Source organism: Cavia porcellus, unplaced genomic scaffold (genome assembly GCF_034190915.1).
Source record: "Cavia porcellus strain 051 isolate PalLab524CR breed Dunkin Hartley unplaced genomic scaffold, mCavPor4.1 scaffold_10, whole genome shotgun sequence".
Classification (NCBI taxonomy): domain Eukaryota; kingdom Metazoa; phylum Chordata; class Mammalia; order Rodentia; family Caviidae; genus Cavia; species Cavia porcellus.
The window spans coordinates 19,313,422-19,328,883 of record NW_026947493.1 but is presented as its reverse complement, the minus strand read 5'-3'; the positions used below and the strand labels follow the sequence as shown (position 1 = coordinate 19,328,883).

General features: G+C 39.1%; 1 protein-coding gene across 10 annotated transcripts in view; it reads left to right on the top strand.

Annotated features, from left to right (window-relative positions):
- Positions 1–15,462, top strand: part of Nek10 (NIMA related kinase 10) — a 234,913-nt gene that overhangs the window by 51,952 nt on the left and 167,499 nt on the right. For all 10 annotated transcript variants that reach the window (XR_010050080.1, XM_063257051.1, XM_063257055.1 and 7 more), the window contains 9 exons: positions 1,693–1,754; positions 3,607–3,684; positions 4,780–4,844; positions 5,189–5,291; positions 5,384–5,512; positions 6,105–6,242; positions 8,572–8,617; positions 10,797–10,918; positions 11,049–11,151. Coding sequence is in view for 9 of the 10 variants with exons in the window: in XM_063257051.1 (XP_063113121.1) it covers positions 1,693–1,754; positions 3,607–3,684; positions 4,780–4,844; positions 5,189–5,291; positions 5,384–5,512; positions 6,105–6,242; positions 8,572–8,617; positions 10,797–10,918; positions 11,049–11,151 (846 nt within the window). In the remaining variant the exon portion in view is untranslated. The remainder of the gene's footprint in view (positions 1–1,692; positions 1,755–3,606; positions 3,685–4,779; positions 4,845–5,188; positions 5,292–5,383; positions 5,513–6,104; positions 6,243–8,571; positions 8,618–10,796; positions 10,919–11,048; positions 11,152–15,462) is intronic.

The following is a 15,462-nucleotide window of genomic DNA, read 5'->3' as shown; positions in this document are numbered from 1 at the left end:
AATATAAAATAGAAATAAAGAAAGACAGTATTAGCTTTATTACCGGATTTAAAGCTGGATTTGAGAGTACAGCTTGCTCTGTGGCTAGAATCATGCTGCCTATAATTTTCTAGATCTTGGGAAACCCTCCTCCAAGGAGAACACAGAGGAAGATCCTGCCCAGGGCGGAATTTTTCACACCAAAGCCAGTGCAGCCGTGCATGGAGACATTTCTTAGAAGAGTTACCATGAGCAGTCATGCAGTCTGTGCCCTTCACAGGAGCACCTGATCTTTGGACCGGTCTCCGAGGGGCCAGCCATGCTGGTGTCCTGCCACAGCCCCCAGGAGGGGAGGAGAAGGGCACAGTGTGTGTCGGAAGTAAAGTAGGGAGGTGCTAAGAGAGGAAGGGTACCTGGGCCAGAGGGCGGGCCTGGGCGGTAGTGGGGTAGGAGAAGGCAGGCTTTCTTTAATCCCCGCTCCTTCCTCCTAGAACGTGAACAAGAGGTTTTTTCACAGACATATGGAGACAGAAAACTAAAATCCGACATTTCATTTACCATTTCTGATTTCCCCAAAGACTTCTATCTGAATCATGGGGTTAGGCTGGGATTTTCTGTGTAAAACTTTTCCCTTAAACCTAATCTAGTTGGATCTCAAAACTCTTAGGTATTTTTTCTTTTTTTAGACTCTTCAAAGAGTGTATCAAATCTAGGGTGACAGAATTCAGAAGAGTGGTTGCCTCCTCGTGGGATTATCCAGTGGTTAATGCTGGGGGGGGGGTGTGGTAAGGGGCACCAGGACCAGCCTGTATCTTCCTCTGGGTGGGAGAGGCCACAGGGTCTATAGATGCACAATATCTCATTAAGCTGAGACTCAAGTTGAATGTGTAGAATTTGCCTAGCTTGTTTTATACTTAAATACAAAAAGAAAAACAAGTGACAAAAGTATAAAGAATTGTAAGAGTCTGAGTTTTTAGTACGCGTGCTATTGCTCGTGTAAAATGGTGATGATAGTCACGATATCGGCACTAGGCGGTAGTTGTGGGAATGAATGAGGACATACGTAAAGTCTCTAGCAGAGTGCTAGGTCAGCGTCAGGGACTCAGTGCCGTGGTATTATGCTTTGTGGTGTGTGGCAAACCCCTGAGAGGACAGGTTCAGCGTGGCTGCAAAGAGGCAGGAAAGGTACATTTCCGGACTCGGAATTTAATGGCCAGCCAAGTGGAACTGTACTCATGGTGCCTTCCACTTACTAGTTGTGTGTCTGAGCATATTTAACCCTCTTTGAACCTGTGTTCTCATCAGCAGACTGGTAATCTTAGTGCATTCCTGATTACAAGAATTAATTCAGATAATGTATTTAAAGCCTTCACGAATTTATCAAGCATCATCAATGTATTTACTGAGCATATGTTAAGTGCCAGGCATGTGTTGACCATTGAGGATTACATGAACCAGACAAATACAAACCCTGCCTTCTTGTGTATAGTAGGCATCCAATAACAAGCATGTGAAAGACAGGAGGACTGACCTAGAAGCCATTAAAAGCCAGCCTCCCTTTTCAGAAGAGAAGCCAGTGTTTCTTGAGCAGTGGGTTTGCCAGGAGCTGTCCCTATAGAGGCAGGTGCTGATGTACCCCAAGGTGAGTGTGGGTGCTGACTGTGCGGTCACAGAGCTAACTGATGCACTCTTGGCTTGATGCTCTCTTTCCAGCCTGCTGTGCCGCCCTCACAGAGCTGGTGCTCAATGACACCAACGCCCACCAGGTGGTCCAGGTGAGCAGCTTAGGCTCCAAGGGTGGGTCCTCGTCTCCTTTCGTGGTCAACCGGCCTTCAGTTGCAGTTTGCACCATAGAGTACAGGTTTTAGCATCCTGTCCTGTGACTTCTAAACATTTTAATGTTTCTTACTTAACTTACGAGGTCTAACTTCTATTCCTGTCCTTCCTCCTTTAACTCACTTGTGACTTGTGGTTCATTTATGTTGATTTTTCTTTCCTCCACTGTGTGCAGTCTTTTTCATTTTTGTTATCTTTTTGTTGTTGTTACTCTGAACTGGTTTCATTCTGGGCACAAGGGATACTATGAGTTAAGGAGAATGGTCATTTTATCTAAAACTGTGCTGTTACTGAGTTAGAAGTGATAGAGACACACTGTCTTAGTTACTTTTTACTCGTCGCTGAGACAAAATACCTGAAGCCCAAAGTTGGGAAAGGAAAGGTTTATTTCTTACAGGTTTTGGAGGTTTTAGTCCATACTCAGTAGGCTCCAAGGCAGGGTGTTCATGCAACAACAAGGCCAAAACTGGCAAGAGAGCGAAGCACGCCTTCTTCCTGCCATTACATTACCTCCTGGCTCCACCCCTATGTGGGTGTAGCACCGACACCATCAATCCAAGCACAGTGAACCATCACTAATGCACAGTGCAAACTCATGAGGCCTGGGGGCCACAGACATAAACCATGACACACACTAAACAAAAACATTGATTGCCAAGAAACTGATTTCACAAGTTCTCACTGTCTTGGCAAGGACAGGTTTTGTTTCAGATAAACACCCCAGAGGAGTTTTAAATAGGAGAGCTAGGGCAGCAGCAGTCTTGGAGAGTACGGGGTTTCTAAGGGGAAGCTGGGGGAGCAGAGAATGAGGAAGCCAGGAATTTGGGCCATGTATCTGGTATGCATTTCTGTTGCAAAAGTTATCTCTTACTTATTGAATTTTCCAGAGAAAACTTTTTTGTGAGAGTCAACACCATATTTCCATCAGAATACACAGACACATAAGCACTCAGGTTGCCAAGGGAGGGTGGCAGAGGCCAGACATCTGGTGTTGGCCAACTCCTGAGATCCTTACCTGCCAGTTGGCTGGGCTTCTGAAAAAATGATGTAACCTCTCCAGGGTGTGGTTTTATCATGTGTAAAACAGCAAAACTATCAAATAATTCACAGAGTGACTGTAAAATGAAATGCACCAAGCAGGTAAATCTCTTTGCTCTTTTAATCTAAGTGCACACACATGGTAGCGGTCAATAAAATTATATATTAACAGATAACAGAAAGGCAGCTCTAGTCTGATCCTTTATTCACTTCTCCATGTGTATATTTGTTGTTAGAACACGTCTTGAAAGATGCTAAATGTATTTTCATGGGTAAATTTTATTTTTTTTAAGAATCTGTTATTATTGTTTTGTGGACTTCTTTTGAAAAATTTGTTTATAACGAATGATCTCTATATATTCTTTAATAATAAAAACCATAAAAGGGTAATTATATATCACTGTTGGGTATCTATAATTCAAAGTGTAGCAATATTTGGGTTCCTTTATTCTATCCCTTTTTAGTCTCTCACTCTTCGCTTCTAAAATATGAAATCACTTTAAGTTTAAATACTTTATTAATTATAACTTGATTCTTTTCAGACAGTTAAAAATTTATAGTGTTTCTGGTCTTTGGTGTTCAACAAATTCAATATTACATTAATCTTTTAGTAATACCCTGTAATACTTACTTAGATGTCCACAATGACGGCAGGGTTACTTTTTCTGAGGTTGTTTAGCTGCTTCCCTATGTTGGTGCATCTCTCTGGCATCGTCACTGGCCACTGATAACACGGGCCCTTTATTCTTTCAGGAAAATGGTGTATATACAATTGCAAAATTAATTTTACCAAATAAACAAAAGAATGCAGCAAAAACCCATCTACTCCAGGTAAGACCAGAGCGTGCGGGGCTTGATTTCTTTAGTGCACCACAGATATATCCATCCTGAAAATGCATTTTGTTAAGCAGAGAAAGTTTCTGAAGATTCCAGTAGGAGGCCAGGAGTGGTGGCATGCACCCCTCCTCCCCTGTCCAGGAGGGGAGGACTGTACAGTAGAGGCCAGGCTGGACAATATAGAGAGATGCTGTCTCTTGGCAAAAGAGTTGCACGAAGCAGCTCTGTACTTCCTGGGTTCAATCCCTAATACTGCTGAAAAAAAATCTCTTTGGGATAAATTTTAAGGTTGTGTACAGGTCGACTACCTCACCGCACACCCGAATGCCTCTTCCTTGTCACCATCCTCTCTTCTGCCTGGCAGAGAGCTCTCTCTGGGCAGTTTTGTGTGTGTCCTGATGTTTAGATCACTGATGTGCAAAATGGTCCAGGTGCAGTGTGGCTGGTCCCAATCATTCCAGTAGTGCAGTGGCAAGCCGGGGGCTCCTTTTTCTCAGCCTTGCAAAATATCAGATGTTTATTTTTCTTAGTTAAAACCTCACTGGTCTCTTTCTGAGGGTTCCAGGGAGTTACTGTTGACTGTTCTATTTGGGGAATGCTTCAGACTCTTTACTCAAGAGACCAATTTGTCAGGCTTGAGTCCACTATGCCTGTGGCTATTTTTATATGTCATCATTTCTAGTGTTTATTTTCTCACAGAAACCATATAAATATCGAGGCGTAATAGCAGGGTAGAAACAAAACAAAACCTGAGCTCTGGAAATCTTTGGATGTTTAGTTTTCTCAGCATAGGAGTTTTACTTCTTGTCTCCATGCTCATTTTGTGCTTTCTAGAGAGGAATTAATGGCAAATACTGGGCAGAACAAGGCCATGGTCCCCATAATTCTACAACCCCCCTCTTTTTAAATAGGAGAACTACCTCGGGTGTGGGTGGTTTTGTTTTCAGTTATGTATAAGCTTGGGCTCCCTATTAGGCCAGCCACTGATGATCAAGACATTTTAATGTCTACTTCCTGATAATTCTGTCCTCAGAATGTTTTAATTTGTTGAGTGACCCTTGAAGAACCACATTTTCTTTTATTTTCTAGTGTTATGCTTTCAGAGCCCTGAGGTTTCTCTTTAGCATGGAAAGAAACAGACCACTCTTTAAAAGGTAAGAGCTTATGTGCTTGAAGAAATGTGAAGGGCCGTCTGGTTTAGGAGACCAATGGACTGAACCGTTTTCACACCCTGGTTTAGATGCCACAGCAGAAGCGTGGTCAGTGTGCAAGCCATGTGTCTTCAGGTCTCCTAGACTGCTTAGTGAGCTCTTGTAGCAATACTATTAACAAAAGTGCTAATGAAGGAGTATAAATCACTATGTCACTACAATTCCTCTTAGTTTCCTGTGATTGACCATCATGGTTTTAGTACGTTTTTGTTAAAGACACTGACATCTTAAGTGGATGACATCTAAATATGTCCTAGTTCTAAGTGCATCTGTATTTTTCCCCGTAGACTTTTCCCCACAGACTTGTTTGAAATCTTCATCGACATAGGACATTATGTTCGTGACATTGGCGCCTATGAAGAATTGGTATCAAAGTTGAATTTGTTAGTGGTAAGTCCTGCATTTTCAATGTTTTGGTAGGCTGTATGTGGCCAACATAGACTTAGCCATGGCAGTTCATTTTGCTTTTATTTTTTGGTTAGGAGGATGAACTGAAACAAATTGCTGAAAATATTGAAAGCATTAATCAGAACAAAGCTCCTTCGAAATATATAGGCAACTATGCCATTTTGGATCATCTGGGAAGTGGAGCTTTCGGCTGTGTTTACAAGGTGACTTGGCGTTTGGGGAGCAGCGTTTTAGATATTCTCAAACAAAACACGTGTTACACTTCCACACTGATATTCAAGTTACCTGCAATCATTGGCAATAAATAAAGGAGTTAAAAATTAGAATATTTTGCTCAACAGGAAGAGCTAGCTACCTAATGCCTTAGTTATCTAGTAATTTGCTGTTTTCAGAGAAAAGAGTATTTCTCATGAAAATAGTCAAAATAGCGTGTACTGATATGTGACACATTCTCTAAATTTATGCCAGGGTTTCTATATTTACATAGTGAAACCCTACTCATTATGGAAGACTGGACAGAAGATAATTTTTGAGCTGAGGTTAAAGTAAATTCAGCTACAGTTTTATATGCTCTGTGACTTACTCAGATAACTTGGTCAAGCAAGTGGCTTTGTTAACCTGTTCCTTTCTTATTCTCTTATTCTTTCAACTTTCATCCCATTGAGTTTTGCTTGCTTTCTTCTCTCTCTCTCTGTCTCTGTCTGTCTCTGTCTTTCTGTCTCTCTGTCTCTCTCTCTGTCTGTCTCTCTGTCTGTCTGTCTGTCTGTCTCTCTCTCTCTCTCCCCCTTATTTCAGGTTAGAAAACGTACTGGTCAAAATCTTTTGGCAATGAAAGAAGTGAATTTACATAACCCAGCATTTGGAAAGGATAAAAAAGATCGAGACAGCAGTGTGAAGAATATTGTTTCTGAATTAACAATAATTAAAGAGCAGGTAAGTGCTTGTCTTGTTCCTGGACATATTTTATTAAATAAGTGTCAGCGAAGCAGAGTTCTTGTGCCAGTGTTATCCGTGCTGTTTGTGGGCTGGCTCTGTGGGAAGAACCGGGCACTGAGGCATGGTATTTTCACAGGCTTTTTCCCTCAGGCTGAGGCATAGACATGCTTTCTGGAGTTTATATTAAGACCATGGAAGCAAAAACACTTGGGCTTGTGGCACAGAGCCTGTCACCCATGAGCGGTCCTTCTCTCTTCATTCAAAGCACAACCATTCCCTGGTCATGACAGGGCATTTGATTAGCTGAGCACATGTGTACGAGCATGGCTAGGAGCTCCCTGACTTTGACCAAGTGGGACCAAGCTGTTAGTATTTTTCAACTGTGGCTTACTAAATCTAAAACTGTGGATTTTCAACATAGGTTAATATTTATTGGCATGAAAGAATGTACTAAGAGCTCAACTAACTATCATTATCAGGTTTGTTTGGGAGAAAGAAGGGATGTGTCAGAAGCAGAATGGGATTTCTTTTTGAGATCCATGAACACACTGCCTTCTTTCTCACTTGTGCATTTACCGCTAACACTTCATGTAACTCCCCTGGAGAGCGGTTAGCCTCTCTCTGCTCTTTGCTCTCCGCTAGTCACATGTGTGCTAGAACAGAAAGAGTACCATAAATACGGAACTGAGTCACTGAGATCTATAATTCTATTTCAATTTATAAATCACAGTGATTTCATCATTAACAGCTACTTTGCAGGTAAGTTTTATATACTGACACAGTAGCTTAGATATTTTTACAGGGCTGGAATTGAACCCAGGGTCTTTGCCCTGAGCTGCATCTCCATTCCATTTTTTATATTTTAGTTTGAGATAGGGTCTCACTAAGTCACTAAGGTTGGGCTTCATCTTGAGATGCTCCTGCCTCAGCCTGTCAGAGTGCTGGAGTTATACACATGCACTGCTGCTCCTGGCTAGGTTAAATTTTTTTAAAGGTAGTGTTTGCTCAGATTTAGGATAACCTAACGTTTCTCAAGGAGCTGTATAATTATAGCACAAAGTAGAACATGGTTTTGACCTGGGCTGATCCAGTGTGTTCATTTGGACCCAAATCTAGATATAACCCTTGCCAGTGAGCTAGGCCTGGAGTGTGGTTCTGGTATTGACTTGGTCTTGTTTTGTTTAAAAGCTGCTATTTGCTAGGTGATGAGATGGGGCATTTGTTTCATATTTCCTCAGGAAAGAAAGTGCCTAGAAGGCAATATTTGACAGGCGCTATTTTAGACTTTGTGGTCACTCAAAGCCATACAGCTGGGCTCACTAGAGGATCAAGCAGTGCAAAGGATAAAAGTACTGAGCCCTTAAAGGAGGAGGCAGTGGCAGAAAGAAGCAGTCGAAATGAAAGAGACTGTGTTTGTTAAGATGAAGCTGGGGTCAAGAATGCAGAGGCTCAAAACAGAGCAACAGTGCAGTTGGCTGTGTCTCATTCATGTGACCGTGTGAAGGGGGTGGCGCTCTCTGCTCCACGCAGTCCTTGGAGACTCTGTTCCCCCTGGTCACTGTCCTCACTTGTGTCTGTGAAGCTGCCACTGGCACGTCCACGTGAGGGCCACAGCTAGGGTTGGGGGCTCAAACCCCGGGGGGCCCTGTTTCCCTCAGACTCACTGCGTGACAGGCCTGCTCCTGACTGCAGGAGAGGGTTAGGGTTAGGGTTAGGGATACCAAGTGTGGGAGATTCTTGATAAACTGGCCTTGCAGGGTCCTGGCTGAAATTGTGCAGGCCAAGCATGTGGGCTGGTCAGGAAGAGCAGTCACCCGAGTCTGGTTAAGTATGGTAAGGGGATGACTTGTCAGCCAGTACAGAGTGTAATCACCTGTTAGTGCTTAGATTATTTCACTATCATATCAGTCATTGTGTAGAACATAGAAACAGTGTAGACACAAACTATATACATGTACATATTTCTATACATGGAAAGAAGTTAGAAAGCAATGGCTCTTGGCACAAATTACTTCATTTGACTTTTTTTCTTTTACTCAGTTTTTGTGGTATTAGAAGGCACTATGTGACTTCTTCAGATTCTATTTAGTTCTATAATTCTGCTTTACTTATGTAACAAAGCACAGTTTTTGCTTACAAAGCCATAAAGGTGATTGGTACTTTCTGTTTAATTTTATAAGCCACAGATTTTTTAAAAAACTCATAGAAATTGCAGATGATATCTTGAAATGCTGATTTTTAGACATAATAACTTATGAAATAATAGTCTATGAAATACTTGTGTGTTGAAGTAGATAATAAATATTTGTGATTTATTTTCTTGTAGCTTTATCATCCTAACATTGTACGTTATTACAAAACATTTCTGGAAAGTGAGTATGACTTTGGGGTGGGATTTCTAATTAAGGAAGAATGTCTTTGTAACTTATGTATTTTCATATTGGAATGTCACAAGCCAAACTCAACTATTTTCTTGTATTATTGTTATTAACATGACAATAGATAATTTCACACATCATTTTCTTGACCAGTCAATCATGATATAATTACCTGAAGACAGCTATAAGAAACTTAGGTGCCAGTAGAGAAGGCTCTTCATCCACAGACCAAAATAATTATTATTACTATTTTTAATATACTGAAAGGCACTTAGTGGAATCAGGAGGTAAACTTGAAGGTTAATCGTTTTGTTACGAAAAATGAATAGCAGGTTGTGTTAAATCAGACATTGTCTCACTCACCCCAAAAACTGGTTTGAGATTTCTTTTGCATGAAGTTCATGTTAATGCCACCAGGTGGCAATAGAACTTTGGTTTATTCTGCCAACCAGTATGAGACTATAGAGTCAGAACATTAAGCTGGTCTGAGCAGCTACTGCGAATATAACAAAACACAGTGTACTGATTATTGTTCCTCTCTCACTAGACTGTTCTGAAATTCCATTTTGTCATTATTTCTTACTTTTTTCTGTTTGAAATTGAAAAAATTTAAAAAAACATTAAGACCAACTCCCAACCCCCACCACTTAGGCCAAGACTGTTGATGGAAATAATGTATTAATGAAATTTCATGATTGAACCAATATGAAGTTTCAAAATAAATCTCCACTTGAAAAAAGATTTGAAGAATGAAAGGCACCAATTATTGGGGCTGGTTAATTGGCTCTTTATTTAAGGCGAGGTTTTGTGTGCTGTTCCATTTGTTACCATCTTCCCCATCTTCCTGTTCCTACATGACTCAGAAGAACCCTGCTGAAATTCCCCCAGTAAATCCTGCCCCCTTATTGCAGTCCTCGATACTGGATTAATTCCCCCGATTTTGTGCATCTCCCCTCAAAACCGGCATCAAGATTGGCTTCTGACTTGTCTTCTTATGATAACAAAATACAACTGTTTAACAACCTGGAAGCCTCCAGAATGAATCAGAGGCAACTTAAAATGAGTAACTATGATGCAACAGATTAGGGGGACTAGAAGAGCAGAAAATTTAAAAGTAATGCTAGAGATAAGGTTACAAATACCATAAATATTTCTTAGAATAGTGAAAAGTTTGAAACAATGTTATATCTCTATACAGAAGAATGATTAAGTAAGTTATGATTTATCCTTATTGTACAGTACTATGGCAGCTGACATTAAGAATGACACTCAGCTGTGTATAGTAAAATATAAGACTGCAATGGAAACAGGTATATGTTACAGAACAGACAGTGTTCCATTTTTGTTAATATTGTGTACATATACATTTTATACAGTCCGGAAGCACAAAAAGCACTTGACGTACATAACTGTCAATAGTTTCATACTGGTTCTAGTGCAGGAAGTGGAATTCACTTGTTTGGTGACATCCTAAGTAAAGACACAAGCACAAACACTGCATGAGATTCTCAGTGTCCATACAGAAAACCAAGAGAAGACCGGCCATCTTTGTCCTTGAAGGAACAACAAAAATTATGAGGTGTTTTCAATGGTGTCCTAGCAAGCCCATGGCACGATTTTGTGTAAATTCCTGTGAAGAAATTCTGTGAGACTCCAAAAGGTGTCAGTTAAAATGCAATTTTTTGAAAGTCTAATTTGGTCTAAGGGTAAATTTTAGACCATGAATAGGAGAGGTGTGATCACATGTTCTTTAGTCACCCATGACTTGGAACTTTCACTTATTCTCTTTGATATTTTTCAACTATCCCACATCCTGATGTACATAGAAAATGAAACTATTACCAGTGTAATGTGTACTAGGGCATTGCCTATAGAGTGAACAGATTGTTGCTGGGCTTTAGGTGCCCCAAAGCCCCTGGACCCCCACCCCATCCAGTGCTACAGAGGCCCCCATCTTTGCTGATCTGGAATTCTTTTTCATTGGTAAGCGTTTGCAGTGTGTAATAATTGCATTCATTTTAGAAAACTGGTATATATACATACTGTATCCTGATCAGTTGTGATACAGTTTCTTTAGTTCTGTGCTCCATACAGAAGCTCAGATTCTGATGTGTGAGATTTTTTTCAAGATTCTATGTTTCATTTAAATGTCTATAACCCACTTTTTCTATAGATGACAGGCTGTATATAGTTATGGAACTTATCGAAGGAGCACCACTCGGAGAACACTTCAGTTCTTTGAAGGAAAAACAGCACCATTTCACTGAAGAAAGACTGTGGAAAATATTTATACAGGTATATTTTGCTTTTAAAGCCTTCATAATACAGTAAAGTTCTGCCCCCATTTCTCAGAGGCACATAGTGATCACCATTGGTTATATGCGTATTGGGGGAAATAAAATGCGTTTCTTGTTCTTCTTTCAAGTTGTGCTTGGCTCTTCGGTACTTACACAAGGAAAAGAGGATTGTCCATAGGGATCTGACACCAAACAACATTATGCTGGGGGACAAGGACAAAGTGACCATTAGTAAGTAGAAAAACCTTAAGCTTTTAAACAGAGAATTCCTGAGTGTTATTCTAGAATAGGATATTATGTTGGGAAAAAAGGACAAAGTAACAGTTATGAAACAAGTGTAACAATCTTAATTTTTTTACTAAGGAATTTGTGTGTATAATTTTAGAGGAGATTATTCTTCTGGAGTAGTAGGGTCCAGTAGAGTTTTGGGCACGGATGGAACTTTCTTATTTTGCTGTCCAGTGTAGAGCCACCGGTCACATGTTACTGTTGGGCACTTAGAAGGTGGCTATTGTGATGGATGAAACATACTTTACATTTTATTAAATTTTAATCACTTATCTGTGTGTGAATGGTGGCTACCATTTTGATTAGTGACTTACAGTTTGAAATGATTGAGCTGGATTTTGCTTATAGGAGGAAATAAAGTACTCGTAGGGAAGAAATTGATGGTGTCTAGCTCGTTTTGTTTCTTTAGAGCAGTGCTTCTTCAACAAAAGCTTTTTATGATCATCCTGTGATCATCCTGTGAACGGTTGAAACCTTATTAACATAGTCTTTGTCTTATGAACATATTGAGAGCTATAAAATCTACCATTTGTATATTTTAACAGTTTTCTTCTTCTTTTTTTTTTAATTGGTACTAGGGAGTGAACTCACGACTACCTGCTTGCAAGGCAGGTGCTTATGCCGCTGAGCTAAATCCCCAGCCCTTCTTTTGTTTTTTTTGTGGTACTAGGGATTGAACTCACGACCTCGTGCTTGCCAGGCAGGCGCTTTATGCTGCTGAGCTAAATCCCCAGCCCTCAACATGTATTTTTAATCATAATATTTTCACTTGTAACAAACTATATCCAACAAATCATGTTGGATACAATTTTAGAAATGCGTAGATTTCCCCCTCATATCTGTCTAATCGTCAATCACAACTTAAAGAAATTTAGAATGCTATATTAACTTCTTCCTGATTTGTTCACTTGTGAACATGTGTGTTACGCTCATGGAGTATACAGGCAGGGACAAATCTCCTAAGTCTGTGGTCTCCAAATAGTTTTGATGTTGACTTCCATTCAGTGAAGTTTCTTTTTGAAAATACACTGCCAATATATGTTGACTTATCTATACATTCTATACATATATTGTTGTACAAAGATTCTATGGTGTATAACAAACTCTACAGAAATAAACTATAAAGGGGTGAATTTAAAAATAAAATAAAGGTTTTAATGTCCACTGAGCAGTAGTTTGCCTTAGGTGCCCGGTTTGGAGAACCTCACTGTTTATTGATGTGAAAGATAAGTGACAACATCTAAAACTGGTTCCTCTACCCTTAGAAAAAACTAGTTTTCATGGAGGTAATTTTGAATGTGTACATTTACCAGGACCATATGCCTTCATGAATGACAAAAATTTTTTTGAATTCTAAAAAGACCTTTTTCATGTATTTTATTTTCCATTGTGACTTTTTAAAAAATTTCTGGTTGTTTCCCATCTACCAAACTGCCAACACAGAGTGTAGACATTGTTCTGCAATTTTCACGTGTGCCCTTTCTGATTGGAGTCTATATCTTACATCCTATGTTTTTCTGCTTTTTGTTTTTTTGTTTAAATCCCTATTTTACTGAAGTGTATCTCCCAGTGCTTTCCTGGGAATGACCGCTTTGAGATTCATAGTCTTTGGATCCTTCATACCACAAACTATTTTTATGATGTCCTCATGTTTGACGCTTGTACTCAGACAAGCCCTAAGTTATTCTTCTACGTTTTGAAGGCATTCCTTTGTCTCCCAGTGTCCAGTTTTGCTGTTAGGGAACCCGGTGTGATTCTAGTTGTGTTCATGCTTGTTATGTGAGCTGTTCTGTCTTTCCAGAAGCCTGCAGGCTGCTGCCTTCACCCACTGTTTTGTGTGGGTCTTTTTAGTTAATGTGTCTGGAGCTAGGAGCCCTATTCAGTTTGGACACTTCAGGCTTCAATCCTGGGAACGTGTCCTGTGTATTTTTTGCTTTTTTTTTTCCTGGCTGCTTTCTCTGTTTCACTTTCTAGAATTCTTATTAGTCTTAGATATAGTATATACTAAGTAATCTCCTGACTAAAAAGTAGTCCTATTAATTTGTATCTCTTCGTTGTACTTAGTATTATTTCTTTTTTTTTTTAATTTTATTTAAGGAGAAAAGAAAAAAAAAAGCAGGGAAAGGGTACAAGTTATACAGATTTACAGATAAAAAAATGAACAGTAGGAAATCACTAGTTAATGGATTACATATTGTCGTCTTAGAAATAATTGTTCAAGTCACAAAATTAAAGCTTGTAAAGTGGACATTCCATCAATGATACTGCAAACAGTTCTGTTCATTGATCCAATAAAACTCTGTGATATCATTTTCTATCTTATACACTTAAATATACATGCAGTTATATAGTTTGGAGCACTTTCTTTTCCTCTCTTTTGTACCATGACTATTACACATTTTGGGTTTCATTGCTCCCACGGTTCTTATTACTTTTTTGGAAGAGAGTAAAACCAAATGTGACATAACAGAACAGAATCGGTCAAGTCAAAAGGGTGGACATAATAGATAATGTAAAAACATAATACAAGGTGATCAACAATGGTTACCATAATGCCTCCCGCTATCTCTAATAGAATTGCCTATATCGTTAGTTATAATACAATTGAACAAAACAGTAAAGAATAAAACTGACAAAACCAAAACATTGGAGACATTGTAGGTCTTCAAAAGTAGATAAAAGTCAACAAGAATGGGCGTCATAATGAATCTCATCTTCACAGCTGATGCCTAAACTTTCGAACCTGATATTATCCAGCAAAACAGAATAGGGGAACATCATTTAAAAACCAGATGGTGAGAGTAATACAGGGCTTTAAATCAAGGTAATGAAAAGTCAAAGTGGGTTACTATAATATATCCTGCTATTTTTTTCCTTTAATTAAAAGGATAAAGATAAAAAAGTAAATAATGGAGTGGAGATTGAGATAAGAGAGGGCATAACAACGAAACAGTGCAGATCAAAACATAACCATTTAAGCAGAATAGTGTTTCACCACCAGATAATCCTAACCTAAAAGTAGTTACCATATTGTCTCTTTCTTTGAAATCCTTGAGTACAACTTCGTATACTGTGGCATTAAGTATATCAAAACAATGTAAAACCATTCAAGAGAATGACAGCATTACAGAGTATTTAGAATCGACTAACAGAAAATGAACAATGGTTTCTGTATAATCTCCATGTCTTTAAAAGGTTTTTGCTTATACTATCGTACATAATAAAATCCAATAAGATACAGCCTATTTAGACCATTGGAGACAGAAGGACAAAAGCTAGATGAGACTTCAAAACAAGATGATACTAAATCAGTATTACCTATTAAGATGTCATTTTCTCCAAAATAGCTGTTCCTATCATCCAATCTTCTCTGCCTCATTTCTGTTGAGCTCTTTTTCTGTCAGTAGCTGTCAGTTTGTCTTCTTCATTTTGTTCTCTGCTCCATTCGTTGTGGCCTCTCTGCCATTATTTCTGGATTCTTTGTATTTTTCTTTTTTTAGAATATCCTGCAATACTCTCTGTAGAGTTGAATTGGTGGTTGCAAATTCCCCCAGTTCCTTTTTATCCTGGAAGCACCTCGTTTTTCCGTCAATTTCCAGGGACAGTTGTGCAGGATATCTCAATCTTGGCTGGAGATTATTATCTTTCAAAGCTTGAATTATTTCCCCCCACGCTCTTCGTGATTTGATGGTTTGTGCAGAGAAATCTGCTGTAATTCTGATGGGTGTTCCCTTGTAAGTGGTCTGAGACGTTTCTTGTCTCTTACAACTTTTAATATTCTGTTCTTGTATTGAATTTCTGGAATTTTTATTATTATATGCCTGGGTGTTGCTCTGTTTGGGTTGTAGGTAGCTGGGGTCCTGTATGCCTCATACATCTGAGTATCTTTACCTTTTGCTAAATTAGGAAAATTCTCCTGGATTATTTCTGTGAGTAGCTTTTGTAGTTCATTTGTTTGTGTCCCTACTTCTTCTTTTATGTTCTTAATCCTTAAGTTATGGCTCCTCTTATCATCTTCTTGTCTTTGTATTATTGCTGTTTGTTTCTTTGTTATTTTTAAGAAGTTTTTCATTTCATTCTCCCATATTACAAGTCTGCCCTCCAGTTCAGATAGTCTGTCCTTAGTTTCTTTCAAGCTGTTATGCCAGTCTTCGATAGACTTCTTAGTATCTTGGTAGTCCCTTTGAACCTGCTTCACGTATTCTATGCTTTCTCTGTTTTCTCCATCAAACAATTCTCCCCTTTTTTTCTGTT